This window comes from Gigantopelta aegis, chromosome 9, assembly GCF_016097555.1.
Source record: "Gigantopelta aegis isolate Gae_Host chromosome 9, Gae_host_genome, whole genome shotgun sequence".
Classification (NCBI taxonomy): domain Eukaryota; kingdom Metazoa; phylum Mollusca; class Gastropoda; order Neomphalida; family Peltospiridae; genus Gigantopelta; species Gigantopelta aegis.
In genome coordinates this window covers 6,207,694-6,223,436 of record NC_054707.1, presented here as the reverse complement: position 1 = coordinate 6,223,436, position 15,743 = coordinate 6,207,694, and the positions used below count along the sequence as shown (strand labels likewise).

The following is a 15,743-nucleotide window of genomic DNA, read 5'->3' as shown; positions in this document are numbered from 1 at the left end:
GCTAATATTTCTTATGGAATTTGTTTTTAAGTTGGTAAAAGTGCTGCAATATCACAATATATTTAGGTCGAAAATGTCTGCCAACAAATGTGAGTTACATTCTTGTAATTGTTCCCAAACACCATATACCCTATGCTGCTTAAAACACGTTCTGAGCATCATGGAAGCATAAGACGACCAATAAGTCATATGGAATGTTGATGGAATCACCCCAGTAGAAATCATCCAAGTGCATTGTATTACAATATCAGTGGGTGGCCAGTTTTGGTGGATACAAGAAACTAAGCAAATCATGTTAATTTAACATGAATCATTTACTTTTTGCCATTTTGATATGGAAAAAATAAATGTTTCCTCTTTTATAGATACATCACCTGTCCTCAAGGGACTAGTTTTGAGGACAGGTGATGCTGAAAAGAAATGAAGAAAACTTGGGAGTTTTTTCTTTTTTATAGATACATCACCTGTCTTCAAAACTAGTCCTTTGAAGACAGCTGATGCTGAAAAGAAAATGTTATTATGTAATTGTAAAGATTTTTTATGTGAGACTGATGTATCCACCAAAACTGAGCATCGAATGATGTATAAATTATTAGAAGGCCACATTATGAGAAGAGGCAAGATCTAATCCAGAAATAGAAAAAAGCAACCAGAAATATCTTTCATTCAACTTACCAGACTTTAAAAAAAAAAAATATATATATTTATGTAATAAATCTATATCTGTGATCCAGGCTTTGTTTTAATCAACTGGATAAAGATGTACAGAAACAAAATACTTCCCTCCCCTATACACACACACACATACCTAAAAAAAAATCAGATCTTAGACACATACAGTTTACAAATATCCTGAGACAGGCAAAACATGTGCATATATATACATATATATACATGTGTGTGTATATATATATATCTATGTATGTATGTATGTATGTATGTATGTATGTATGTATGTATGTATGTATGTATGTATGTATGTATGTATGTATGTATGTATATATATATATATATATACACACACACATGAAGAGTTCAGGTGCAAAACGCGATATATCCATTTTTAATTTTCAGTAAAAATGGGTTTTTTAATTGGCGTATATCGCGTTTTAATAAAAAAAATCAACGGGCCTACAATTAGCCCTTACAGACATACAATAATGGCTTTAACTAAAACCTAGAAAGAAAATGGTTTATATCGCGTTTTGCGCCTGAACTCTTCATATATATATATATATATATATATATATATATATATATATATATATATATGATGAGAATACAAACATGCTACAATGCTCCATTATAATTAATAACTGCTTCAAATGAAAAGCAAGAAGCACACATTTTAAAGAATAAAGTGGCAGACAGTTTCACACTGGCAGGCCAAGCGACACTTTTAACAGGTTACCTCCCTTATGTACAAACACGTCTGGTAAGTCAACACAACTCATGCTTTATTAATGTCTTCACTGAAAAAAAGAAAGAAAAAACCCAAGTTCCATTTAACTTTGATTCAGAATTAAATTCAAGGGGGGTGGGGGGTGGGGGTGGGGGACAAAAATTGCTTTCCAAATGGCTTCATTCAAACATGAAAAGGGGGGGGGAACAAACAGAAAATTAATTTTGATGGGAATGTAATTCTGAGATAGACACCCCCCCCCCCCCCCCCCCCCCCCCCAAAAAAAAAAAAATTACACTCAGTGCAGCATTTCTCTTCTGTACGAGTTTGGGTCCAGTTCCAAATCTAAGCAGGAAGTGTAAGTCCCACTGGTTGAAGTTCTAAGTCGGCCATGTCAAATACAGTCGTCTGGTCAGAGATGGGAAGACCAGATCTGCTCCAGTGTATCCGTACATTTGTCAGGGGACCCCAGTGTTTGATGTCACGAACAGGCAAGTAACTACCAATATTCCTGTGTGTATTTGGCAGCATAGGCACCGACAGTATTGAAGAAATGTACCTAAACACTTAACAAAAATGCCAACAGTTTACTTTACATGTATTGTTTTTGTTGCTAGTAAAATAATATAGGTATCTTATCCTTTCATTGCAGCCAAAAGTAAAAAAACATTAATGTTGCAGTAACTTATGGTTATATATTTGTAGATGATGATTTTCCTTTAACAATTTTCACAAGAAACGTTTACAGAAAAATGAGCAAAGGCTTTTCATGAGCTCAAAAAAAGGATCTAATTCCAAAATGAAAGTATTAAAAACAAATAATAATAATAATAAGATGAAGACTTACCAGACAGAATCATACGTACACTATTTTGTATACAGTTAGAATGGCATTAAAAAAAATATTTACATAAAGCTATATGTAAGGCTACCCTTAAAAACAACACGTTTGCTGTAACCTGACATTTTATCAGTGGGTTGGTTGGGATTTTATTACTTTTTTTTTTTTTTTTTGAGGTACAGAGAAGAAAAGAGAAGATAAAAATAGAGAGACTAGAAGATGAAAATTATGGCTGAAAAGAAAGCATGAGACACTGATGTTTTGAAGCCAGTCAGATTACAGCAAACAAAAGTTAGCATACCACCTTTCATCGGTTATTATACTAACAGATTATTAACAGTCTCTTTCTGTAACTTCACTGTTATATATTATGTATATATAAATAATATGCCATTTTGATGTATGGGTGTAGATTCAAGTTAGTGTTGGAGGGGGTCCTATTATATATATAAAATAGCTATTTTACTCTTTAGATATTATGGAGATGGAAATACAGGTCATCCAAAGATAAATTATTATATTCAGTGAGGGTGCATTTTACCAAACACCCTTAAATAGCTCACCCTCCCCACAATTCAAATATCTTTCCTATGGGTGTGAATAATACTAATATATAACACTGGTGTTACAGAAATATCTTTCCTATGGGTGTGAATAATACTAATATATAACACTGGTGTTACAGAAATATTCAACAACTTGTAAAATCAACAACACGACTCAACAACAAGTTAGTCTAGATCACCCATTCATCAGACACACATACAGGAAAACAAATCTTAACGCCTCAAAATCTTCCTTTTTTTTTTAACCACTATATTGTAAAGCCAAAGCCTTAACAACAACTACAATAACTGCTTTGAAACAAAGTATTTCATATTAAATGAATACATTATTCACGTCCTTTCTACTTCAAGATTTAAGGTTGCAATAGAAAGCAATGTCAATTTCCACAATAGTCATCACTTTGTCATGTCTAAATCATAACTACGGTCTTACATTACACTATTTTTTTTATTAATACAATCTCCATATCTTCTTAACCAAATTTTAGCTTGGTTCAATCCAAATTGAAAATAGTTTAGTCAAAACCTTCTTTAATTAATGTAAAAATGGATGCTAAATGACTTCTGTTGAAATGCTAAGATTCTTCACCATTTGTTTGGTTGTTCGGATTTAGTATTTTTTTTAAATGTTCAAGAAAACAACATTTTCTTTCTTTTGGCATAGTGCACATAGTAAATTAAGTTTTTTTTTTTTTAAAAGCATTAATGTATTTTTTTCTTTGCTTGTTATGTAAGGATCATGTTTTTTTCTTTGATCGCTTTATAAAACTATGATAATCCGCATGTTAAATAATAAAATCAATATTGAATAGACGTTTACTTCCTCCAAGAATGAATTGCTTTATCGTTTGATTTAAAATAGAATAATCCTTACCATAATTATTTGTAAGAAAAGGCGCGTTTAATACATGACGATTTCAGAGGTTAAGACTTAAAGACATGTGTGCGTATCAAATGAACTGGGATAACAAGACTAAAAACAAAGTTGCATGCCCTATAACACCGGCTGTGGCACACATTTATAAACAAAACTCAGTTTTGACTTGTATGAAAACTAACAATAAAAAAGGGCCAACATCCTCTAGAACATATCTCACCAGTGCCAATCATTTCATATCGCACTGAACCAATGAGTTAAGTGTATCTTGTAAACATTTACAACACATTAGAGAAGTAGTATCTTGCAAAAACAACATGCTTCACAGAACCCCACCCCCAACACCCTCACCAATTATAAAACCAATTTCTTTTCAAGTAAAAATAAATTTCTATTTGCATTAAAATGATTAAGCTTCATTAATTTTCATAAACATTTTAGTATAATTTTATTTTATTTTTAAACTAATGAACTTGAAAACTGCAAATTTTCCAATATTTAAAAAAAATTTTTTTAACAATATAACTCTACCATTAGAAGCAAAACTGATAAAATTGCCGAGAACACAAATGTCAGAATACAATTAGATTTCAGACACTCAATCCATCAATGAGGCTAAAACCTTTCCTCGTGTATTTTCATAAATAACAAATTTTAAATTCACAGTATACACAATGTCTTTAAAGCTTGAATGAGGTCCTACTGACCTACATTTGGATAAATTGTTATTATCAGCTGTATCTCAATCAGAAGATTCAAAACCTAAAACAAAATTACAAAAAAGAAAGAAAATACCTTTTAAATTAGTATAAAATGAGGTCACTGTAATAAAATGTTTGGCACAGGTTATATTGTAGTTGAAACTATACTAGAAACAAAAAAAAAATTAAAAATGCAAATATACTTTTTAGTAATATTATTATTTTTGTTTTTTTAAACAAGGGATCAAGACATTGAGTTTGAGAAGATCTACAGATTAAATACTGCTTATCATTTCAAAGAATTTATAATTTGTAGTAAACCTATTGTAATTACTGATTGCATTTCTTTTGGTTCTCTGTATACTTTTATAGTCATTTCAAAACTCTTTATTCCAACTAAGACAATTTCATGAAACATTTCCCTGTCAGTTTGCATCCAAAAATCAAATAAATATCAGCCACATTTAAAATTTAAGTCTAACGTCATTTTAATCCAGTTATTAAATTGAAAATGTGTTGTATTACTACAAAATATTCGAAGCATAGTCAAAGAAAAAACAAATGTATTATAGAAAACTCCCACACGACTAAATGTTATTAACACATACAAATAATTATGTAGTGCGTTACATCTAAAACTTACAATTATTTACGTTACTGAGATTCGACACAAACGTTTCTGTTATGCAGGCTAAGCATGTTATGGAAGCACATACCAGCAGTAAACAAAATTAAAAGTATGGAAGAAATGCATTTACTGTACTGAATAGGTGGCAGCTATTCCTTTAGGCATCACTGATATTTTTGTTTTTCTAAAAGAAAGGAATGTTTTATTTAATGATACTACATCTTGGTTTAATCTATGGGTAACTAGGGTGTCTGACATTGTTATTGAGACAACTGGTTTTAAAAAAAGAAAAAAAGGAAAACTTGCCGTCACATAGGCTACTTCTAAATGGTAACATGCCCTGTATTCAAAACTGTGTTCTCATCACATGACCAAGCAAGGTAGTGTACAATTTGAGAACGGGAACATGTTCAAAATACACATCTCTTCTTTTAAACGTTCAGAATCATGTTTATGAACACATTCTCTCCTCTTTGAAACGTTCAGGAACATGTTCATGAAGACATTCTCTCCTCTTTGAAACATTTAGGAACATGTTCATGAAGACATTCTCTCCTTTGAAATCTACAGGAACATGTTAACACACACATTCTCGCTTCTGTGAAATGTTCAGGAAAATTCTCTCCTAAATGAAACATTCAAGAACATATTCACAAAAACATTCTCTCTTCTTTGAAACATTCAGGACCATGTTCCCTGCAGCAGAACAGTTTCAAATACATAGATGGAGTCTATGTAGAGATAGGCCAAAATAAACAATAATCCACTTGACCTTTCCTTGACGACTGCTTTAGTTAGCAAACATTACAAAGTGTCAAAACTGGTGCTTCATAAAAATATGCAGTCAAGGAATTGAAAGAATTTTTAATTTCAATTTTATTAGGGACGGAGTAACAAGAGAATTTCTACCTGAATCAGCTGGATTATTATTATTATTATATCAACACGTTCAGTTAATCAGCAAGTCTGTGTAAAATAAAAAATAAAGCTATGCTCTCCTACCTATGTAATATCAAATATACTAAATTCGTCATACACTACAGTGAAAACTCTAAAAACCGGACCCTCTGTAAACCAAATTCCCTCAAAACCAGACATTTCTCTCGGTCCCTTTTAAAAATCAGTACAGAACTTAACCTCTCTAAATCAGATACCTCTTAAAACCAGACATTTATTTGGTTTCAAGGGTGTCTGGTTTAGAGGGGTGTCTGGTTTAGAGGGGTTTTACTGTATTTTGAATAACATGTTTTGAAAATAAAACTGCAAATCAGTCACTCAATAATTTTGATAAAGATCCCAATCCATTCTCTACCCGCAATGAGTAAGAGTACAGCACATTTCCATTATTGGAACCTTGCAACAGTCTGCATGTAGATGCTCAAAGAGGTAGGCATGGTAACAGTCATATAATCATAGCACATTCTTAACAACAGATTCCAGGCAACAGAACACATCTCTAGAGGCATGGAAATGTTTAACTAATAGACAGTTTTGCGTTTCATCTAATTATATGAAACTAAGGTACAGTTTTATCTAAAAAGACAACATTTATTGAAATTAAAAAACAAGTTCATCTTAAACTACTCATAAACTACTATCAGTAGAAACTGTTTAAAACTGTGTGTGCAGTTTTACACACAGAATGAAAACTACAATCGTGGCAGTCATAACACGTCTGAAATCAATCCAAATTACATTTCAATTAAATTAAGTAATTACATGTGACCTCAGTTATGAACAAACAAAAATGACCAGAATAATTTCCTTACAACAGTTCTGTATTAGAAACAAATAAACAGACTTTATGTTTGTGCTTTAATATAGCTGTAAGTGTTTCATCAATGAAAAAAAAAAGCCTTTTAACATTTAAAATAAATAATAAAAATAGTAACATTAATAATAGTAATAGAAAATTCAAGCATACAATTTATTTGAATGTAACCTATTTGACAATTTAAAACAAGTCATCCAAAAACAAATACAACCAAAGATCAGTATGTGCTTAAGAAAAAAGTTGAATTAATAACATACAAAACAAACTTTATAAAACGTCAATACAGGCTATTGTGCTGTTGTTTTTTAAACCAATATTAATATACAAAACAAACTTTATAAAACTTCAATACAGGCTATTGTGCTGTTGTTTTTTTCCCCATTATTAATATAAAAAGTGAAAGATTTAGTGCAGAATTAAAAAATATATATCTTCAACTGTGGTTTCTGTGTTTTAATATTTCTTTTAACAAAAAGACAGAAACTTGTAAAATGCATCAATATTAAATTTGCATTGAAATCATTTTGATGTTCAAATCGTTATACGGCGGGTATGAATTCTGTCTTTTCATTGGCCCTCGATGGTCGTGGTCTGTTGACTCGATGTCGGGATGGGTGACCTAACAACAACGTCGGGGAAGTATGTCTTGTAAAGAGGATAAAATGCAGAATTCTGACTTGGCTTGAACACTAACTGACTCGGCTTCACTGGACAGAAAAGCGAGTCTTTAATAACAGGATGTCTGAAATAAGAATGAAGAAAACTTAACTATTTTGATATTTTCATATATACACATATTCAGACCTGAACTCTCAACCTTTGTGCATTCCCCCCTTTAACCATCTTGTATCCAAGCTGAAATGTCATATCCAACAACTGAAGAAAACAGATTGTTTTCTCTTTTCACGAATACTTAAACTGGCTGTTGGGGCATTCGGACCAGTCTACAAGCATACGGGGTAAATGCCATTTGTATAAGGTCAAGTTAAAGGCATACTGTCACAGATTTAACAACTATATTTCTTTAGAACTTAATAATAAATGAAAATTACATTCATTTGGGAAACCAAACCTTGCAATCGTATCACTCAAACTGAACCACAATGGAGGGAAATCCATGACAATCCATTTCAATTTTTGAATTATGGACCATCGCCATAATTAAATTATTTGTACAATATAAGTGGAAAATGGTCATTATATAGATGGTTGAATAAAGTAATTTTAAGGACAAATTAAACATACATTTTTAGGTAATACTTTGCTGGGCCATTAAATAGGTCAATGGAATGTGACAATATACCTTTTAAGTTGAAAAGAAAATAATTAAATTGATGGCATTCTGTGTCCTGTCAAGCTACATTTAAGGGTTAAAACTACAGTACAATCAAACTTGTGTTAAGCAGCCACTAAAGTGAGTATAAAAAGGTGGATGCTTAATACAGGTCAGTTTATTCTATCTTAGATTTGGAACAATATAAATGTGGCCTTTTAACACAGGCTGCTGCTTAATACAGGTGGCAACACAAGCAGGTTCGACTAAAATTGCGAACCTGTCTAGAGCACTAGATGTCTGTTTAAAATGTTAAGCGCTTGCAATCGCTCATTAGACTTGTTTTTGCACCTAACATTAAATCAGTGTAATAGAATAGAAAGAAGATGGAAACCAGTCAAATCTTTCTGATCAAGCCACAAAGACCATTACAGCAGTAAAGGATTTCTTTTATATGCACTTTCTCAATTACGGGACAGCATATACAATGGATTTGATGTACCAGTCATGGGACACTAGTTGACTTGAGGAATAAAACCCACATGAATCCACTAATCCAGAATGACTCTCAGGCAAGAGCTCTACCTCTGGGCTACATACCATCACTCTATGGTAAAGATGACCGTAATATAAAATATATTTAAGTGTTCAAACCTGTTTTCTTCTATAACTTTAACCTTTTCGCAGCCATCAGGTGGTTCTCTTACAAAATCTCTTGATGTGTTGGGTTTCGGACTGGAAACAAATTTGGCTATTGACGGTTCTGGTGAATCGACCAGTTCTGTTAAAAAATAAATTTAATTAATTAAAATATGACCGTCAGAACTTTTTAGAACATGGCGTGTAAAGATATGCCCTAAAGATGCAAATTGGGCATATGATAAACGTTTGTGAATAAGCCTCCATTGACATTTAATTAAAAAATGCAACAACCATGCCCAAAATTAGTGCTGGCTTGTTATCAATAATTCATAAAAAAATCAATTATTAATTGATTGTAATAATGTTTAATTCCCTTTCAAGCCGCAAGTACAATTTATATTATATAACCCAATGTCATAACAACCTGAACACTTAATTTTACACACAAACAAGCAAAGAACATCCTACTAAAAATATGGTATAAATAAATATTAATTTCTTTTAAATATTTTAATCCACAAAATAAAACGAGTCACTCTTGTTGATGAACACCAGATACGGCAGATGTGTAGAACATATGACCGATGCAACAACAGTTGAACAATAACAGGAGCTGCTAGATCGGGAGAAGAAATGAGATTGAAAAAAAAAAAACCCAAAAAACTAACAGAAAGTGGGTAATGGGATAAAACATATGTTTGAAATTTTCCAGGAATAAAGATGCAGCAACCACTAACCTTTGTCCGACTTGCTGTCTGCGGACTCTGAACGGCTGGACGGACGGGATGAATCCATCGTTCCGGGCATGATGGGAATGGCCGGACTGATGGAGTCGGATCTGCTGTTGGAGCTGGTGGCACGCGGCTCGTCGAGTTGGGCGGAGGGAGTCTGCGTGTCAACACTTCGCATCGTGCTGTTGACAACCCGCACCTCCGGTACCGGGGCGCGGTGACCATCGGGAATCTCTTGTGGCTGGTGGGAATAAAGGAAGGAAATGTTTTATTTAACGACGCACTCAACACATTTTATTGACTGTTATATGTTGTTGGACATATGGTTAAGGACCAAACAGATACTAAGAGAGGAAACCTGCTGTCACCACTTCATAAAGCACACAGATTAATTAATCATTGGCTATTGGATGTCAAACATTAGTTAATTCTTATACAGTCTTTAATTTTCCCATTATCACTGGTCATATTTAAACAATAAAAACTTGCAATATCATACTCACAAAGTTATGAAATAATATTTTGATAAAAACAATTCAACTTAAAGGTGAAGACGTGCGGTAGCTATTAAAGAGACCAAACTGAGCCATGTCTATGGCTAATATAGCCGTTTGAATATTATTTAAATTATAATATATTTACATTTCCATGTTTAAACTATGAATATCTGTATATTCTGTGCATTTCTGGTCATACCAATGTTTCAAGAAGCTCAAAACTGATTTTTTCCCCCATAAAACAATTTTGAATGTTTTTTAAAGATATTTTTCATGTGATATTTGCTTTTACTGAATGCCAGATTCGGATGAATGCTTAAGTCCTTTATCTCAATATTGTGCTATCTAATTTGAGACAATTATTATGCTTGTAACCGTGAACAGCTCATCTCCATTTTTTGCCACTTTTTTATTGGTTTGGTCTTCATTATGCACGTTGAAGATTGTTTTACTTACACGAATAAGATCCGATTCGACTTCATTTCCAGGGACTGCCTTTAAAACAAGTTTTTCTATTTCCTGAAACATAAATAAAACAATTTATACAGCAAATAATATATTTTTTGTTTGAATAAATGAATGTTCAACAAATGCATCTTAATACATCACATTTCAGAAAAATGTGTAGAAAAAAAGCCATGCTTCATCGTAATATAAAAAAACTGTTCAACTGAAATTATTCTACATCCATGTTTAATTCTTTTTGTTAAAGTTTGTTTTTGTTTATGATACCACTAGAGCATACTGATATATTAATTATTGGGTATAAGCGGTCAAATATTTGGTCATTTGACAGTTTGAGAAAAACTGCTTCATTTTTCCATCAGCAGCAAGGGATCATTTATATATGCACTTTCATAATGATAGGAGAGCACATCCCACGCCTTTTATGTTTTACCCACTACAACTTGACGAAATCATCAAATAGCTATTATAGCTACCATGCTTTGCGTACAGTGAAACCTTCTAAACCGGACACCCTCGGGACCAAGTAAAATCTCCAGTTTTAAGACGTATCCGGTTTAGAGAGGTTGAATTATGTACTGAATGTTAAAAAGGAACCATGAAAAACGTCCTTGTTTTGCAGAAATTCCGGTTTACAGAGCAGGGCTAGCTCTGGCACTTGCTAAATTGCCAATTGCGAATTTTGAAAGTAGTTGGCGAATTTTATTTTAGTTTGGCAAAATAATTTCATGTAATAATTGACATTTTTTAGAAAATAACCGTCGATTGCTGCAATTTTTATAGTTTAATAGACAATATGGCGAAATGTTTTTGCTCACCCAGAGCTAGCCCTGCAGAGGGTCCCGTTTTAAGAGGTGTATATAGTATAGGTAAGTTACATAACAAACAAAATTGTTAGGGAGTACATACAGTGTTCAAGCCTTCAGAGGGTCCCGTTTTAAGAGGTGTATATAGTATAGGTAAGTTACATAACAAACAAAATTGTTAGGGAGTACGTACAGTGTTCAAGCCTTCAGAGGGTCCCGTTTTAAGAGGTTTCACTGTATGTGGTATTTGTAAGTTACATAACAAACAAAACTGTACGTACAGTGTTCAAGCCTTCGACGCTATTTCTCTGATATCTGGACATAGATTTGACTGGAATGCGAGAAGCTGCCGGAATAACAATAGCCTTGGAGAATGCTGGTGGTGCCGTTAACGAAAGGGCTGAATGTTTACCCTGGACTGGGCTTTGACGTTTAGCAGATTCATTCTGCTTGCTGCCTTCTTTTGTTTTTTGTAAGCGTTGTTTAATCAACTGAATAGAGAAAATTAAAATTTATTAGTTTAACACAATGGCTGGAAAAGAAGTACATAAATGATATTTAATTAAGTCATGTTAATGTGATCTAATAAAAAAAAAACATTTGGTCAAAGTTGAAAACAAATTAATGGGATATTGCTGCCACCTGTGCCACCCCCCCCCCCCACTCACACTTCCTGTACACCTATGGAGTTGTTTACCAAATTAATAGACGTTCTGTGCATCAATTACAAAATCCCAGCCCGACCTGCCACTTATTTTAGAACGACGTTGCTTTACTCTGAATCAGTGGTGAAATGTTTACAATATACATACAGATTTAATTCGCTACATGTAGAAAATACCATTACCAACTCTACCATCTTCAAACTGTGCATAAATTACTGAACAGCAGCTCAATACCCAACCATTTTTAAACAATGTAGCTATACCCTGACGAAATACTTCCATCTAGTCTAGTTTTTACCTGTCAACATTACCACAGGATGGGGAATGGCTTTGCCTGCCATTCCGTTCGACCAGCAATTAGTTTTCGTTTATACTTTATAATCATGTTTGATTGGGCAGGTTTTGGTTCGGTCCAGCAGAATATTTAGTTTGCCGGACCAAATGTCCAACAGGACTTCAGCCATTTTCGACCCCTATAGGGTATATACTAACAAATCAACCCCATAGATGACAATAGTAACACATGTGGCTAAAAGTCCTACCTGCAGCAAATCAGTCGACATAAACATCAGAGATATAAATCCTACCACCAATAACCCTTAAAGTGAATCAGAAAAAATTGGGGGTCAAGCTGCTCATTTCAGAGATAAAGGGTAGCATCTGTGACTACCCTAGTTCCGCACACAACTTGAATTTTTTGTTTACCCCCATACATGTTTCAAGCACAAGACTACTTGACACAGTGGTACTAGATGAAATAAAATTGCATACATGATTTTGCCCAGATGAAACTAATAATATAATGAAAGCAACACACTCACATTTATCATCAATCACAGGACTTGTGGTGTTAATTGCTCTATGAAAAGTTAGGTGCACCTCGAACTTTGACCCCGCCGGAAAATATTTAGTTTAGATCTATAGATCTATTTTACTGCCTGTAAAAACTACCACTAAGCAAGTCACATCCATGCTCAAACTGCTGACTTGTTTAAATAAGATATAAATATTGCACACTTACCACTTTCAGTTGATCCGCCTGACCAAACGAGGCAGACCGTGTGTGACCTTTGTCTCTCTTCCTGTCGTTTTGTCTTGTATCCCATTCCTCGGGGGTCTGAAGTATACAAGCATTCTCAGAGTACTACTAAAGCAATACGGGTCCCCTACCAGCCCGACAAATTTTCGTATCTCCGAAATTCAAGGGCCATAACTATGAAAATTGGGTAAATCACCATAGAAGTTAAACTTGATCTGTAACAGTACACAATAAAGCTATATATACAAAATTTCAGCTCAATATCTTGAGTCACTGGACAGAAAAGTCTGAGAAAACAAATGTTTGTATCTCATAAGTTCAAGGGCCATAACTGTCAAAAAAATGGGTAAATTGCCACGAAAATCAAACTTGATCTGTAACAGAACATGATAAAATGCAATATCTCAAGGCATTGTGCAAAAAACACATCCTGAAAGCTATATGTGGAACAGTCGGACTGACAGACAGGATTGAGAGGAAATGTATAGTCCTCTCCAGTTGAACAAGTAGGTGAGTAATAAAAATATATCATCACACTTTTTACTTGTATGCATGTAAGCCCACATAAGACTGTCGGATCAAACGTCAGAATTTAAAGTGTGTATATGACATTAATGTTCAAACACACACACTGGGGGCACTTCCATACAGTGTTCTTTATCTCTGAAAGTCAGTCTTTTTCAGGCCTAAAAACCCCCATATAGATCTGTTTCCCGACCTGCCCTAATTTTATGTGTGTGTGTGTGTGTATATATATATATATATATATGAAATCTAACTGGAATACCATACAAGTATGCCGTACAAGCAAACATAGTAAGCTTGCCGCAATGATGCATATATAATCCTAAGTTTAAATTTTAAATGGCATTTTGTTTAACCTATCCTATCACTCCAGCAGGGCTTAATTCCGGTAGAATTATTGGATGCAATCAATGTTGATGTAACTAATGATGCCACACTATTTGATACCCAAGCCCTAATCTAGAATTGAAAAGTAGAAGTTGCTTCTCACTGCCTAGGAAAAAGGGTAGAAGTGTGGTTAAAATAGGTTAAGTTAATGTTTATTGGTACATTTCATAGTGTTTTGTCATGTTTCTCATTCATTCGGAACACTCCAAACTATACATTCAGTTCCAATCATTACTGATTATTAAAGTGTCCTATTATGTTAAAATGAAAGTAATAATTCTTATATCTAGTATTACCGGAATAAATCTGGCCGAGATCTAAATGACGTTTGACTGGACACTCCAAATGGCGTGGCATGAGACATGCAATGTTGTATAGGCTGGCACCAAAGTGAAATAACAGACTGACCAGGTGTAATGTGATCTATGACACTTAACAAGTCTATGTCTTCACATCCGTTGTGTGATTTTCGTTTTGAAATCTGATTAGATCCAAAATATTACAGTGACTTCGACTTCTCATTGCTGCTAATAACTCAGCAACTTGAGCTGACCTAGGTAAAGAAACCCTCCATTTAGCCGGCTAGATTAGGGCCTGCATAACTCAGCAACTTGAGCTGACCTAGGTGAAGAAACCCTCCATTTAGCCGGCTAGATTAGGGCCTGCATAACTCAGCAACTTGAGCTGACCTAGGTGAAGAAACCCTCCATTTAGCCGGCTAGATTAGGGCCTGCATACCACAACCGCTGTTACACCAGCTGGAATGAGATATAGCACAACGAGTCCACCGATCGGGATTGATCCTTGACCGACCTCGCAGCAGGTGACAGTTTTAACATTTGACTATGCCTCGCCCTCAGGGTTGCACATGATAGGCTGTTGATGTTTTGATGCTGCATGTACAATCCAGTGCTACATATTTTGAAGACTATTGATATTTTCTTTGTTTACCTGTGTTGACTTTTCACATGTGAAGACACCGGAGTTTTGATAGTGGTGGTACGGATTGATGTCCTTAGGCCACTGACCAGCTAAGTAAATTGTGTCCAAGGAACTGGCTCTCCAAAGACTAGGGACGGGACTCTGTTTGTGCGACTTGGTCTTCTCTACAAAACAAAAAAACGACAAAAACAATTTAGTATTTAGTTAACAAATTGTATCAGTTCAATCTCCCATTATTTTTCCTGTCCTTCAACTGGTATATATATCAAAGGACGTGGTATTGAGATGAGTGCCCCAGAGGTACACTGTACCAAGTTTCAGATCAATCCAATCAACTCTAGGATGATTTTTTTTTTTAACGACGCACTCAACACATTTTATTTACGGTTATATGGTGTCAAACATATGGTTATGGACCACATAGATATTGAGATAGGAAACCCACTGTTGCCACTTCATAGGCTACTCTTTTCGATTAGCAGCAAGGGATTTTTTATATGCACCATCCCAGACAGGATAGCACATACCACAGCCTTTGATATACCAGTTGTGGTGCATTGGCTGGAACGAGAAATGGCCCAATGTGCCCACCAACAGCAGGGTTGAAAATTAGCAGTCGCCCGGTCGCCTGTGTCGACCTTTATTGGCTAAGGGCGACTAAGAATTTTACAAAGGTAGTCCGTTGGGTGACCATCGATTTTAGTGTCTGGCGAGTATGGTACTAGTTAAAAATGAAACACACTGACATTGAATCGAATGTGACAAAACACACTGCGTCTGTGTAAGCGCGAACTGCAGATCTGTTCTATATTTTAACAGCGCCAAACAAAAAATAAAGATAAAATTCATATAAAAACAATGTATTAAGTTTTAAACCCATACTATCTCAAATAACATTTTATTGGGGGTAAAAGTGCAGTGTAAATTAAAACAAAAAATCATTACAAATTATCATCAAACTGCATAGGTTAACTTTTTTGTG

The 15,743-nt window shown here is 34.3% G+C and overlaps 1 protein-coding gene across 1 annotated transcript in view; it reads right to left on the bottom strand.

Annotated features, from left to right (window-relative positions):
- Positions 1–1,047: 1,047 nt before the first annotated feature.
- Positions 1,048–15,743, bottom strand: part of LOC121381900 (glucocorticoid-induced transcript 1 protein-like) — a 28,473-nt gene continuing 13,777 nt past the window's right edge. The window contains exons 2-8 of the mRNA XM_041511302.1: positions 14,771–14,925; positions 12,890–12,985; positions 11,485–11,694; positions 10,389–10,451; positions 9,442–9,676; positions 8,717–8,843; positions 1,048–7,531 (exon numbers count right to left, since the gene is read on the bottom strand). Of these exons, the coding sequence (XP_041367236.1) occupies positions 7,357–7,531; positions 8,717–8,843; positions 9,442–9,676; positions 10,389–10,451; positions 11,485–11,694; positions 12,890–12,985; positions 14,771–14,925 (1,061 nt within the window). The 3' untranslated portion in view covers positions 1,048–7,356. The remainder of the gene's footprint in view (positions 7,532–8,716; positions 8,844–9,441; positions 9,677–10,388; positions 10,452–11,484; positions 11,695–12,889; positions 12,986–14,770; positions 14,926–15,743) is intronic.